Source organism: Eucyclogobius newberryi, unplaced genomic scaffold, assembly GCF_026437365.1.
Source record: "Eucyclogobius newberryi isolate DKJ021-1_F unplaced genomic scaffold, fEucNew1.0.hap1 SCAF_7, whole genome shotgun sequence".
Classification (NCBI taxonomy): Eukaryota; Metazoa; Chordata; class Actinopteri; order Gobiiformes; family Gobiidae; genus Eucyclogobius; species Eucyclogobius newberryi.
The window spans coordinates 24528678-24544565 of record NW_027316389.1 but is presented as its reverse complement, the minus strand read 5'-3'; the positions used below and the strand labels follow the sequence as shown (position 1 = coordinate 24544565).

At 40.4% G+C, this 15888-nt stretch overlaps 1 protein-coding gene across 4 annotated transcripts in view; it reads left to right on the top strand.

Moving 5' to 3' along the window:
* Nucleotides 1–15633, top strand: part of syt7a (synaptotagmin VIIa) — a 100762-nt gene extending 85129 nt beyond the window's left edge. For all 4 annotated transcript variants that reach the window (XM_072435439.1, XM_072435438.1, XM_072435437.1 and 1 more), the window contains 6 exons: nt 6460–6562; nt 9273–9540; nt 11069–11238; nt 11929–12043; nt 12891–13090; nt 13173–15633. In XM_072435439.1, the coding sequence (XP_072291540.1) occupies nt 6460–6562; nt 9273–9540; nt 11069–11238; nt 11929–12043; nt 12891–13090; nt 13173–13277 (961 nt within the window). In that variant the 3' untranslated portion in view covers nt 13278–15633. The remainder of the gene's footprint in view (nt 1–6459; nt 6563–9272; nt 9541–11068; nt 11239–11928; nt 12044–12890; nt 13091–13172) is intronic.
* Nucleotides 15634–15888: the final 255 nt, after the last annotated feature.

The window sequence follows — 15888 nt, the reverse complement described above, 5'->3', positions numbered from 1 at the left end:
GTTTTAAGTCGAAGGACAGCTTTGGGAACCATTTAGCCTGTAATTCTTCCCAAGGCATTTTTTTTACCTGAAGTATATGAAAACTAGTATATTCATCTGCAGTTATGGATGAAAAGTGAAAATTAATTTAGGGGATAATGGCAACATGAGGCAGGAAAAAAGATTTCAGCATTTACAATCATTTTAAAACAATTATATTATTTGGCGACATTTACCCTAAATAATGTTCATATTAAATGTATATAGTTTGAAATTAGTAAGAAATGCACCAACTGTCAAGATTGTAAAGGAACATGAGCACCCAAACTAACATTCCCAAAACACGCAAAAGAAATAACACAAGATAGAACAAAACAGGGTGGAATTTAAAGTAACATTTTAAAATGATAAACCTAAACTGTTGTAGACATAACTAAGCACAGAAACTGTCCTTTTGCTTAGTCACATTCCCCAAAAATATCATAGTGACGACTGTGGATAGTCTTGGGCTACAATTCTAAAGCAGCCAATTCAGGTGACGGAGCAGACAGAAATAATATTAACCTCCAAAATTCAAATCTTCTTTCATTTGATGCTGCAAATAGAGGCCCCTCCCAGAGTGATTAGGGATGCAGGGTGCACACTATAGCCTGGAGTATATCATTCCCTGTGGTGTTAGCCAATGCTGACTTCACAGATGTCTGGCCATGATTTAATCAATCAGCCTGTTGGCATATTGCTCCTCTGAATGGGACTTATACACTTTGCTTAAGGTTGGAGACAAAGCCGCACCACTATCCATCTCCATCTGCAGCACACGCAGCGCCCTCTTCATGTGCCCATATCATCCTTACACTGTGTGTTTGTACGTCCTACATAGAACCATCCGTCATTTTCATGTAATCGCCTCTCACACCAAAGCCCACGAAGCTGCACGGTCAAAAGCAGCAACATGTCAGTGCAGAATGAACTTTGACAAACATTAGGCTGTAATGGGAGTCTGTGGTTAACTTCAGAGTGAAAAATGTCCACTTATGATGAAAGGAATAGTGAATAGCATACTGACTACAAAGAGTTATAGCATTGAGCGAAAAATATGACCGCAAAGGTATTTTTGTCAGCGTCTTGATGTTATACATTTTATACATATCATTTTCTTGTACAGGCCACTCTGTAATTGTGACATACTATTCACAAAATAAGACGTGTCAGTCAAATACATGGAATAGGTGGTTTGTACCAGGACCATCATAACTCTCTTGACCAGGTTGTCGTTGCAAATGAGAATTGGTTCTCAGTCGACTTACCTGGATAAATAAAGATTAAATACATAAACGTAAATTAAACACTGAAGCAACTATTCTACAAGGAAATCAATTCAACAATGATTATATGCTTAGTACCTTTAATGAGTCCAGTATATGCATGATTTACTGACTACATTATTAGTTAGTTAGTTGTGCCTCATTGAGTCCCCTGTAGTGCACACATAGCATGGTTGCCGTGGGTGATGAGAAGGTGTTAGTGCGTGATGTTCCCTGACCTTGTGTGCGATCACCGGATAAAAGTGTGGTCATTTGTTTATGAAGTCACACGACAGCGGCACACTGACAGTCACAGCCGCTGTCTGAGGAAGTCACCAGACCAAGGGCATGCACTTTGAGATGATGCCACAGAGGGATGTGATCATCTTCATATTTAACTTCACATCCGAAATCACTTGAACAGGAAGGGCATCCAGCTTTAAAGGATGCAGAATTATTGTGCTACTGCTCTCCCTAAACTAGTGAGCCACCGTTTATATCAATTTACTTTGAGACAATTATGTTTGTCTAATAACCACAATGTTTACGACTGAAGACTTTACAAATGTGTGAATTCACCAAAAAACACATGGAACAAAACAATAGAGCTCATTTTGAGACTTAAAGCAGCTGGAATTAGATCAATAAAAAAACTTAAGAGAGTCATTATTCGCAGTTCTGCATTCAAACAGAAAGGAGTCCTCGAGTGCAGCTATAACGAGAATCCACGTCCCAAGAGCTTTGAATATATACCTTTCTCTGAGCGACGGCCGCATTGACCAATCAGTACTCAGCTCTCCAAAAAGGCGGGACATAGCACGTTTTTATACCACATTAACATTCGATTCACTTGCCTGTGGTCTTCAATTATTCATCCTCGCATGTTACATCATTTTTTGTTCGGCGGTGCAGTCTTCTTTTAGAATACCTCTTTAGGATATTAATAGATTCAGAAATATATTGCTCAGGCTGAGAAGCTGACTTTATAGTGGACTTTATAATATTATGCCATCCTTTAGGAGTTTATTACATTGTTAAACCTGACCTACAAATCCAAGACAAACAGTGGATGGTGGTTATGACTTTTTTATGTAAATAAGTCAATATGTTGCTGTTAGCCCTAACCACATAAATGTTTAGAATTCAATCTGCATTATGGGTCAACTTCAGGTCACACTGTGAAATGAATGGTCATTGCCTAAGACTTTGTACTATTTAAATCATAAATAAATATTTTTGTCATCGATAATGTCTGTACATAAACATGTAAATTGATTATGTTCTGCTTCGCCGGTCTGACACACTAGTTCTCTTCTGAGGGGGGCTTTGGGGGCCCGACTAATCAGCTGTGTTCAAGGGATCCAGTTAAATACGAGTCCCTAAGGCCTTGATTCTCCCTAAGGCCATCATCGCAGGGGGGAGAACCACATAGAGATACACAAGCTGCATGTGCTACATACTAAGAATGGGTAGATAGCACTGAAGCAGCACAAAGAAGCAACAATAGGAATAGAGAAACTGGCTTTTAGATACTCACCCATCCATACGTCTGAAGTCCCAATCCATCTGCACAGAGTGCTTATGGGAAAGTCTGGTTACTTTAAGCTACACCGGTGAAGTGCACATATAGATGAGTCCTAGATGGATGGAATGGCTGGACAGCCGCACTTTACATGGGTTATACATAAGACACTTTTATAGCCATATGATATTGTGCTGGGTTTTTAAGAAAGGATTACAGCAGTGAATGTATGGTTATAGCTATGAACACTGGCAAAAAAAAACATCATCTAGTTTTGGTTTGGGAAATATGTTTTAAGTCGGGAAATTTAAGATATGAACACTCACTATCATATTAGAAGTTTACTATATACCAATATATATATATATATATATATATATATATATATATATATATATATATATATATATATATTGGTCTTGTTAGTATTTGAGCCGGGATATATTTACTTAAAATGGCATAGACCTTTAGTTGAGTATATAAGTTATTAGATAAATGGTACTTGAAACGGGTAGATTAACAATAGGCAGTATTTTAGAACTTTCCCTGTTGCTTCTGTCTGAAATGAGAAACAATGCTATTTTAACACACATTCTCTTAGTCCCTAGGTGCAGGATGTAACTAGTTAAAGCAAAGGCATCCATATTTATGCGCTGCGGTGGAATTATAGCCTTGGACGAGCCAAGCACAAGCCTGTATGACTGTAGTGGATGACTGTAGTGTGAGTGTCTGCTTGTTTCTGGTGGATGAGGCGTTACATAAGCAACTTTGAGTGTATGTATGTGTGAAAAGTATTTGCTCTGGCTCCCAATAGAATCAAAAGCATTACTTCATGGTGACAGGGGGGAGGGCATGACAGTGACATGTTTCTTATTTTGGGGGGTGATGGGCAGTTTCTAGGGTGGCCTCTCTTTCTCGCGTCTCTCTCCAGCCTAGAAGTGGAGTGCATTTACCCGCCTCCCCACCGCTGGCCCTCGGTCAGGTAACAAACCCAGGATAGTATCACAGGACGGTGAACCCCAAAGTGCCCCACCTGTGTGTGTCCACGAGGCCCTCACCCGTCCCTGTCATCTATCCGAAAGCCTCTTCTATGTCTCACCGTGCTTGCCTGTTTGCTGTACCCCTTCCCCATCACTTCCCCCCAAGACATATGTATGCTCTATGTTTCTGGAGCTGTTGCTATGCCAACAGCCCACTTTCTATGCCTTATCAGTGGACGACTTAACTCAAGTCCACTCTGCCCCCCACTGGTCACTGTAGAACACTGCAGGCTTCAGAGCACCCGTTCGAACCCTCCAGGGACCAGACAGAAAAAGCACTGGCACCAAAACATAGCAGTTGTAGTACGGCCATCTGCTGCTAATAATAATATGACTTCCACTAATTCAATAGCATTGTAAATCCATGAAATGCAGAGGAGGAGCAGACAAGTGTATGCACTAGCCTGCTGTGTTAAACAGCTGGGGGCAGTGCAGTAGACGACCTCCTCGGGTGACACACAGACTCTCACCTGAGAATGCACTGACACTGGAGCAAAGCATGACCAACAATGAATAATAGAAAAGTCCCCTGCTGATATTTGGGAGAAGGAGGAGGTGGCCTCTTCAGACACTCTCTCCGGCTCTATGCATGGTTTGTGCCCACATATTAGTCTAGTCTTGCCAAGACTTTTCTGCTCCTCACTATCTCTCTGCCTGCAGTGAACCAAAAAACAGGCCCCTGAAAATGCAATTACCTCCCCTGGCAACTAATAACACTAACACCAATTGATGAATATTCCTCCATTCTCCACACGGTGAACATCCCTCCTTCCCCCAGACTCGCTGTGGTTCTTTTGCTGCTTTTAGTGATTGTCTGTTTGCTTGTCCCTTTGCTTGCATTTTCTGTCTGTCTATTTGTCAGTACATTTGATCCAGTTCTGTCCTTGTCTTCTGCAAAAACGCACACCTTGTTACATTCAACATCAATCCTCATTCAAATTTGCACACCCAACTAAGCCTAAAAGACACAGTACAGTACATGGCTGGCCAAACAGACAGACGTGTTTTTGCCCCGTCCGAGGCATTGCCTTCACTCTCTGAGTGACGACTACTTGCATATGCTCTGTATGCACACGTAGCCAATGCCACTACGCTTCGGCCCTTGTTTCCCGGCCCCCACTTTTAGAGTGTTGCTAAATGGTTTGACAATCTGGTTAGAGAATTATGACTATTTTGTAGTTAGCTGCATTTGACTTCAGCCTTCTTTTGTAACACTCTAAATGTGACTCCTATGTTCCTACTATTTGTCTTTTTCTTCAGACTAATTTCTGTTGTGTAGCGTGTGGTTATATACTCCATCTTTCATTTGTTGGAGCTGTCCACATTAAGACCAGTTGTTGTGCTCTCTTCTGGAGATCGATGGTACTTATTGTCTATTTTCTCTTCTTCTCTGCTCTCTCTCCCCTCAGCATGTAGCCCTCTCTCGTTCTCTCTCTCTCTCCCTGATGTAGTGTGCTCTTTATTTTGGCCTCTTCCTCTTTGATGTTTATCAGACTGACCAAAACTAAGCCTCTCTTGTGTTTCCAGGCTTTTCTTCCTTCGTTCTCTATCGTTTCTTGCAGCTCTGTTTTTCTCTAATGTGCTGGTGTTTGTAACAATCTCAGTCTTCGTTTGGTTTGGTTCTGTAACCTCGCTGTTCATGCTATTAATACTGCTCTCTTCTAATACAGACTGATATTTAAAGCTCGCTTTTTCTTGTCACTTATTGTCTCTATAGTTTGTCTCTATCTCTTTTGTCTGTCTGCAACTCAAGCATCCATTCCTTCTGGTGATTCTTTGTCCTCTTGGTTCATTTGTGCCTAAGGCTGTTTCAGTGTCCGGCCTCTCCATGTGCTATGGCCAGTCATCTATGGAGTGTTTCTGATGTGCCACTGAATCACTACTTATCCTTTTCTCACTCTTTCTTCAAGCTCATACAATTATCTGATCTCAGTTGGTATTTCTTGTTCTTCGTTTCTTTGTTTGTTGTGACTCTTCTTGTTTTAAAGATGTATGAACATAGAGGTTTCTTATCCCGAACTGTTTGTCCTAAATATCCTTTTGTGAAAGGAACTTAACAGTATTAACATTTCTACCAGCTGTGCCATGGGAGATTTCTGTTGATTTCTGAAATAACATTTTTGTTCTTAAAACTGACCAAAACACAAATCACCCTGTTTTATGTCACTTGTTGTGTCTAATGTCTATGTCCCATATGTTGCTACATGTTTGTCTTTTGTCTACAGATATGTCATGTCCCTTCACATGTCATTTTACATGTACATTCAAAAACGGGTTGATTAAAATAGTGCTTTTCTTTTGTTATTTTCTCTTCCAATGTTTTGTTTTCCTGGCTGGTGTAACTTAAGCGGACATTATGCATCTCAGTTTCCCAGATTTGTCAAGCTCAACTCCCCACATCAAATGCCTTAAGAACTGGCATCTGCGAAAACGTCCAGTCCTTGGCTGGTTTAGTTGGTTTGTCATAGTTAGAACCACTTTCAAGCCACATCTATCAAAGCAAACTTGGACTGAGTGGATAGGCAGTATGTAGCTTTCTGCACACTCCCTATCTCTCATTCTCCTGAGGGCATGTGTGGTTTTGTCCCTGGTTAACCTGTGTTTTTGCTTTCAGGGGCAACAAGCCAGGTAACAGCCCTAAAGGCCAGCCCCCTGATGCCGACGGTCACTCCTCTGTCTCAGACCTGGCAAACTCCCTCACTGGAGACATGGTGATGGTAAGGCGCCTTGGTAAATAATATGTAAACACAGGGTCAGTTGTTAATTTACTCTTTTCTTTGAACCAGTCCAAAAGAAGCTTAGATCATTTCGACTGGTCCTGGTCCTGCAGACCTGTTCACTTTGGAGCGTCTCGGACCACTTCTAATTCTTTGTTTCCACACTTTTTCCGCATCTGTTTAACTTTTCTGTGCCTCTACATCGCGTGTTTATGTTCCTGCATGTAATCTGTGGAGCTTGGATAGTGTTGGAGGGATGCATGATGCACTGGAAATATAATGTTTTCGGTCTTGACGTGAGTGCTGTGCGTCGATAAACAGGAAACGGCTGATGCTAACGTGTGCTAGCTTTGTTTTGCTGTGAATCGGCTCAGCAAATAAAACAAATAGTTTTCATCACTGGAAGTTCGGTGGTGAGAAATTATTATTATTAATTTATTTCTTTTACTTTTTGCTTTTTTCATCTGAGTTGCATACACTCTTGTCCAATCATCTCTGAAGCATTCTGGGGGCTGAAAGCAATCCATACCGCTCTGGAAGCTAGGATCACTCATGGCCCCTTCAGACTCCTTATACAAGCCTGTATGGTTCACTTATGGCAGTGGAGACACTTTGGAACCGTCCCGAGCCACTCCAAAGTGAGCAAATGGAAATGTGCCTCTTGTGTCTGCATTGCTGCTGTCAAATTTGTGTTGAATCAATAGATGCCAATCTGCGCCAGCTTCTCTGACTACTACCAACTACTGACACTAAAATAAAAATCTATATCTACTGTAAGTTATTGCATGCTACAAATAGATGAAAACAGTATTTTAATGTTTATCTCTTCTTCAATCTCATTTACTCCATAAAAATGCACCATTTGCTCATTTACAAGAAAGAAGTCGAGAAATCCTATCATATCTTTTGTCCTTGGGGTGCCAGATATGTAGATTACATATGTGTCTGATTAAAAATGTACTGCCTGAGGACAAAATGTCAACATAATATGATTTCTTTTCCATTTTAAAGTTGTTCTAAACAGTTTGCTAACCATTAAGCAAGTCACAGCAGCTTAACATTTAGATGTGGTGTTATGATAAAAATGGCTACTTGAGTGGAAACACTTACTGTAGACATGGTATCAATTATGGATATCATGTAATGGAAGTATTAGGGTCATGAGACTAGTATATACAATGGAAAATAAGACTCTTTTCTTGTTTAAGACCTGTAATATGTTGTGTAAGCACATCCAAACCTGTGATTTAAAAGCTTTGGGGGTAGAACAGATTATATGTTCAATTTAGGTGTACTTTTGGTCAAACTATACTTCAGTCTAAATATAGCACTACAGATGCTGAGTCATGTGTTATACAAATGTCAGAAGTGATTTACAGCTGTGCATTGGTTACACCTTAGCCATAATCGAAAAAAGACTTCAGGCTGCTCTGACCAAGCAATCAAGCAAGACCAGCCTGCAAGGTGATTCGGTGTGTTGAAAATTTTTATTTCGCTCTGTCTGATTTAGAGACCATATTGGCACGTGCTTGAGCGAGTGAGTCTATTTCACTTTGTCACTGAAATGGGCCAAAATGATTACAGATGTCAGGGCCCTCTTATTTTTTCTTCATGGTTTTGACTATAATGCCGAGGCACTCTGATACTCTTCAAAATCACTTTTTCTCTGAAGTGAAGAATGGGGCTGAAAACGTCTGTTTGAAATTACTTGCAGCATATTTTTTGTAAGTATTTAAGTAAGTATAAGTATTGCGGAAAGTACTATGTGTTAAAACTAGGGCAGGGCGTTATTTTTTGGGACTATCCCGATAATGATTGACGGACAATTCTATGTAAAGTTTTAAAGTGTTACAAGATGTCTTTATAATGTATTAGATAATTAGGTTTAATTATCAGAAAATCACCAAATACCCTTTATTTGAAAGTCTACAACATAACTAATTTCCATTCCTTTCGTAGCATGTTGCAAAACTTTAAACAATATACTCAATATTCAAATTTTGCATATCATCAAAACAGCACAATATTATGCAAATTGTGATATGTTGCTCACCCAAATACTACGACTGGTGAAACCTCTAGCGCTACTTTTGTAACTTCTGCATTTATGCATTGGGCATTATGCAAAAATGAGATCAATGAATCAAGTGGTACAGACAGAACTGCTGAACAGAGTGTAATCATAAATTAAATATTTAACACACAGAAGTTACATGTCAGATGCCCTCCCAAATTTATTAACTACAACTTATCGTAGTACAAAACTGGCACAACCTGCTACTTTATTGCTGACTTTCCCTTCAAAACTGCACCTACTGAATTGCTGGTGTAAATTAAGACGTTTTTGAGACAACTAAATGTCATCCTTAAGCAGTTGTGAGTGTAATGCCCCCCCCCCTTCGTCTCCTCTGCCCATCAGATTGTGGCCTTTAGTGCCAGCAGTGATAAAGTGCTTGTGAGGGAGACTCTAAAGCTTTCCGATCGCTAATCTGCGAGCTCCTACCTCTTTAGGACATTAGTAAGGAAATTAAACTCTTTCAGTCTTCTTAATGTCATACCAATCGCTTTAAGCAACGAGCTTGTGTACGGCGTGACAAAAATGCCAAAAATCCCCCTGTCAAGGACCAGCCGCATGCCTTGCCCTTGGTTTGAACCTCTTCTATTCTTGTGAGTAAAAAAACACTTCTTATTCATTTGAATGCGTCTGCAGTTGTCCCCAGGTTCGGAGGATGATGACGGAGAGGGGCCAATCAGTGAGAAGCTTGGGCGGATCCAGTTCAGTATAGGCTACAGTTTCCAGAACACCACCCTCACTGTCAAAGTGCTCAAAGGACAGGACCTCCCAGCCAAGGACTTCTCAGGCACCTCTGATCCCTTTGTCAAAATCTACCTACTACCAGACAAAAAGCATAAGCTGGAGACCAAGGTCAAGAGGAAGAACCTCAACCCACACTGGAATGAAACTTTCCTCTTTGAAGGTTTGTGCTGCCCAACATTTAATCACAGGCTTATGTTATTGTGAAACATATTTCACAATAAACCATTAAAACTACTAAATCAAATATGTTAAAAAAGTATATTGTAATTAAGTATGCTCCAAAATGTGAATGTCTTTCTCTGCTTCTCACCCCCATTTGATGCTTCTTATAGTCCTGGCCCAAAGTCTTTACAGTCTAAAAATTAAGATATAGAAATGGTGGAGACGTGCTGCTACCATCATTTAAAATTAAGATTAAAAATCTTATTTTTTATGACATACATTTCCTCTTAAATGTTAACATCTTATTTTTTAAGGAATATATTACATCATTTTTGAAGTGACATTTTTGCTTTGGTTCACATTTTCACATAGCATCCCAACTCTCGCCTCACATTTGCATTTATCACACTTTGTGATTGTTGTGTTTAACAATACACAATTATAATAGCACTTGACATTTCGCTAAATATTTTCGTCGAGATGAGGAGATCAATAGAACTGCATAGTCACTGCTTCTCTCGGCTACAGAAACATCGTTCGACACGAGAAGTTTCGATTCTAGTTTCGATTAAGATTAAGTTGAATTACACTGAAACGTTTCACGCTTCATTATGTATATTTACCTAATGGACATTTTAAAAGGTATTGATCTTCTAATCTAATGTTTTGCAGACAAACTCTTGGATCAATTATTGAAATAAGTAAAAGCTCAATAAGCAAATTCTTAAGCTCTGGTTGGAGCAAAGGGAAGCAACCAATGTTTTATGTAGTAATATTACTAAGCCACATTAATATATTATTATTGTGATAATCGTGGAGTCCTCAAACTGCAGCTGCTCCACACACAAGTAACCAAGTGTCAGAGCCTGGTGTGATCTCAATGTGGTCCAATATGACCATTGTGCACCAGTGACAGCGCTACAGGAACAAAGTCCAAACAGTTTCCAAAATGGCTCGAACGGCTGCCAGAATTAGAACAATAGACCGTGCGCTTGATGAATGAACAGCATTGGTTTTGTGACACAAGCACAAAGTTTGAGAAAATGACTTTTAACTTTTTTTCCTGACCATTGAAATTGGCTTTATTTATCAAAGTACTGGCTCTCAACTTTTAGTCTTTCAAAAGTTGTTAAAATGATAGAAACAAGCCACAGCTTATGGAGAAATGCAGCAAAAGCATAAAGCAGAAGACTGTCTAATGTTGCTAATATCATTTCATCTAGGCTCCCTCCAAACTATTATCTGCCCATCTTCACCTCGATAGAAGCTATATATATATATATATATATATATATATATATATATATATATATATATATATATATATATATATATATATATATATATATATATATATATATATATATATATATATATATATATATATATATATATATATATATATATATATATATATATATATATATAGCTTCTATCGAGGTGAAGATGGGCAGTTTAGTATTATAGACTAAAGACTAAACATTTCAACAATGATGTGGTGTTACTTCTGTTTCTGTGTTTTGTAGGCTTCCCTTATGAGAAGGTCAGGGAGCGGACTCTGTACCTGCAGGTGTTGGACTATGACCGCTTCAGTCGGAATGACCCCATTGGAGAGGTGTCCATCCCCCTGAACAAGGTGGAGCTGGGCCAGATGAAGACCTTCTGGAAGGAGCTCAAGCCCTGCAGTGATGGCAGCGTAAGAGCACACACCACTGGCATCTGCTACAGTTTTCTTTTCACACTCTTCTTCTTAGTAATGCGCGTGAAGGATCTGGGTATAATGCAGTGAAAAGGTGTTAATGAGGAGAAAGTTCATTTCTGAACTTTACTTCAATGTGTAATTGCCATTAAAATCGGCAAATAACGGTTAATAGCCAGCAAGACAGTTATTGGTATTTGCTGAACAAAATCCATATTGGTCCCTCCCTACTAATGTACATTATCAACATTATAATCACCTGACCTTTAAGCTTCTTTTTAGGAAATACTAACTATATTGACATATAATAATATGAGTTTGGGAACTAGAGGAAATGTGTTTCTGATTAAACTTACAGTGTCTTCCCAAGTCAATGCTGTACCATTTTATTATCAAAAGGAATGAGGATACAAGATAGCCAAATAAAAAACTTGGAAGCCAAAACTTCACGTTTAGGTAAACTTTCAAGCAAATTTCATCCATTATGGGCCCTTGCCTAAACAAAAAGTATAAGGGTAGAATGCAATTGTTTTAGCGGCTCTTGTGTGCAATGAGCTCAGTGTGGCCATCTGCATTTGGCTTAAGAGTGGAGAAGACAGGCTCATGACTAACAGTGACTTTTATATTCCCTGATGATGAATGTGACTGCATGAATCACTGTGCATTGTGTCTGTGTGTGTCGCTCAGGGCAGACGAGGAGACCTGCTGCTGTCGCTGTGCTATAACCCCACTGCCAACACCATCACTGTGAACATCATCAAAGCACGTAATCTCAAAGCCATGGACATCGGGGGCACCTCAGGTATACTCAAGCTCATTTAGCCTTTCTCTGGCTAACTGTCGTCTGACACAGAGTCCTTGCGGCTTCACACTTGACATAAATATGTGTTCAAAACATTGTTGCCTCGTCTGTGAAAAGGACAACTTTGTCTGGCTCCCAGGCTAAGTCGAGAGTGGAGGTGACATTACATCAGTGCACCCTCCCCGCCTGACCTCGTTTTGCCTTTTTGTATATCTATGAGGATCTGCAGCCTCTCCAAAGCCAAAGCGCTGTCAGCTCAGTCTGGCGCTACTTGTGAGAAAGTAACAGGTCTCGCAGTGAAAAGCTTTAGTGAGGAGAGAAGAAAGTGTCTGTTAGCATTACAAAATATGATAATGCGTCAGAACAAATCCCAGGCCTTATTTCCATAAATATCTGCGCATCCGTATTTTGCCCAGCCCTGGGAGATCTTGACCTTGAGTTGAGAGTAGGTACCTGCCTCCTGCTGCCTTCAGTGAATTTCACAATTAGGAGGATAATTACAAACCTGACCCCCGGACTGACCTTTCAAGGGGTTCGTCATTCAGCTGCGGTGTAAACCAGATCTGTTTGGCCCTATAAATAGAAAAGATCCTTCTCCCCCATAACTTCTGAATCTGAAGCTGTATGACTGTATGATGGGCAGCAGAAACTCAGACAGTTGTCTCTAACTGGGCAGTTGGTCAGTGTAGGGCAGTTTAGGCTACAGACGAATCACCCCAGTAATGTGGTTTCTGAGTGAAACACTAACAGAATAAAGAAAATAGATTTTAGTGTCAATAGAATGACTAAATCCAGTATTATCACCAGAGTATAAAGCGTGTAACTCCTGTTCGTCTGTGGTGTCTAGATCCCTATGTGAAAGTGTGGCTCATGCACAAGGATAAGCGGATAGAGAAGAAGAAGACAGTGACGATGAAACGCTGTCTGAATCCCATCTTTAACGAGTCATTTCCGTTTGACGTCCCCGCCCATGTGCTCCGGGAGACCACCATCATCATCACCGTCATGGACAAGGACAGGCTCAGCCGCAATGACGTCATCGGCAAGGTAACGCCAAAACCATATGCTTGAACCGGTGAGGTGCAGTTTGCTCTCCCGCTCATTTGCTCTGCACTGTTTTCTGTGGCAGATCTACCTATCATGGAAGAGTGGACCAGGGGAGGTGAAGCATTGGAAGGACATGCTCGCTCGGCCGCGCACTAACGTAGCCCAATGGCACGCTCTCAAGGCCTGATCGCACTGCCCCAGCTTACCCTAGATGCCCTCTCCCTCCTCCGCCCCCCCAAACTCTCGCTCCCTTCCTTATGCACAAGACTGACTTGCTGCCAGGCTGCGAAACACGGGTACAATTAGCCATCTGCTCTCTTAAACCTTTAAACTCTCTTTTAGTTTGGGTTATTCCTCTCTTCTCCTTCTCCCCCCCTCATACTGCCATGTCATCCATTCGCCAACGGTCCCCCTGTTTCACACTGTCTGTATGTCTGTCTTTTCTCTGCACGTGGCAAATTGTTCTTTTTATGCAGTACCTCCTGTGATAGACCAGAGGCAAACCTAATTTATTTTATTGATCGTTTAAAACTTAAAAACTTTAAACTCAAACTATACATTGTGTCAATTGAGAATTTCCCCTACATTAGACGTATGGGAACTTTCTGCATTACTTGCCTCTGCCATATCATTAATATGAATTGCCCAAACACCCTCATTCTAATGCAATCTATGGCTTTTACCTGCTGTGTCCCATCTTCAAGTCTCACTTTAGTGCTTGTCATTCATCTCAAGTGTACTGTGACCATTCCACTTAACTGTTCGGCTGAAGTTGTCCAAAACAATCAATACTCAGTTTGTGTCAAAACCAGCTGAACTCAAATGAAGTCATCCAAACCGTCTCTCCTCGCTCTCTATTTTTCTCTCTTTTCTCTCCTTTTATTGTTCCCTTTTTCTCTTCCTCTGGCACAATATTACTGACGCCCGTCGCGCTCTTTTTTCTGAGCCCCTGCCCGTCGTCTGTGTACTGTGGGTGCTGTGCTGTTGCTCCAAACAAAAATAGAGATTATTTCCAAATAAAAAATATACAACTGAACTGAAATTTCCAACACTGGGAAAGACTTTTACAGATTTTATCCTGATTCTTTTCCCAACAAAAAAGCCTTGACGCGGAGAGAGAAAAAAGAAGATGATTTGACAAAACGCCACATGAATAAACCATGATACGATGATGTCATTTGCCGCAGGACTCCAACCGAAGCAACCAAATCTTCCAAAAATATCAACATGAAAACCGGTGCCATTTTTGAGCATTTCAAAGTGTGTTTTCCAACGATGCTAAATGAATTCTGCTCTGTAGTGCCCCCCTGTGTTGAGTGTGCGTGGCTATGTGTGAGGGTGCGTTTGTTTGGGCAATGCAACCTAGGCAGAAATCTTCTCTTTTCTCTTTCTCATCTTGAGCTCTTCTTACTGCCATCGTTTCCCTCATCCTCCTTTTACTGCCCGGCCTTCGAAATGATGGCACTGCGGGGGAAGATCTATCTGCACTTTTTTGACAAATGTAATAATAATAATTCTGATGTTGTGTAGAGGATTTTAAAGGGAGAAGTGAGTGAAGGGGTGAGAGAGAGGGAAGCTATGGTCTGGTCTGAGCTTTTCATGCATTGGAGGATGTTGACAGGGCTTCCATCCTCTGAACTGTATTTGCCACTGTATGTTAGAAAACACATTGATAGAGGGCAAGCTGCTGAGACTGGGAAGTGGAGATTATGCTTGTGCGTTTGCCACATGGAGGTCTGCAACAGTCGGTGAACACAATGGGCCTTGTTACCTTAACCATAACGGTAGAAAAGAATATATTTGTCTCAATGTGATTGTTACACTTGCTTGGGAGTCGGTGTATTTCTCTGGAGGTCCTTCACAGGGTTTCAATTATTGATATGATGTCTTTCGTTTAACATTCATCTGAGGAGGCTGGAACACTAGTTTGAGCTCAGAATGTCTTTGTACCGAAGTTCATTTCCTTTATTAATCAGTCAATAAATCAGTGACTAAGGAATGATTATGGGAGAAAATGACTTATGTCACATGCTCATAGATTCTGAAATAAAATGTTCTCGATTTGTCACTTCCAAGGCTATTTTAAACTTGCAGGGCTTGTTGTGGTAGTTTTGATGACGATGGTTAGGGAAAGGTTTGAAATGTGAACTGGCACCAACTAATGTCTAAAGTGTCTCAGATGTAAATGAAGTTGTGACTAAAGGGCAGCCGACCTTCAGCAGAGCAGATGCACTGAAGGGACATGGCTATTGAATAAGATAGACTTTACAAATAGAGACAAGAGAGGAAGAAAATTGTGTAAAATGATGAATAAAGAGTATAAGAAATAGGCTATATCTGTTTCAAACATAAAATGGTTTAACAATCAATAGATCAACAATAGATTTCCAAGTAGAAGAAGTCATATTTTTAAACAGAGACATCTGTCATAATGAATCGAGCCAATGGAAACAAACCCTTCTTCAAAATCAGAACATTAAGAACAAACCACTCATTATCTTTGGGTGAGGTGCAGTACTTTTGTTTCACATTCAAAAGGTTAACACTGATTTCAATAATGTGACGTGTGATACTGAGCGCCGTGTGAGCAGGCCCTGTGTGTCCTGCTCCATGCTCCATGGAGAATCAGCCAACAAGTGACTGTCTGTCAGCTTGTTCTTTACAATGGAAAGATTGTGCAGTGGAATTTTCTACTTCTTTATTTGTCCTCTTGTTAATTTGAGCTTTTATTTAGTCCTTGTATAGTCACATTTTGAACCCTTCAGGCACATATTTGGTTTTGTCCTACATTCTGTTTA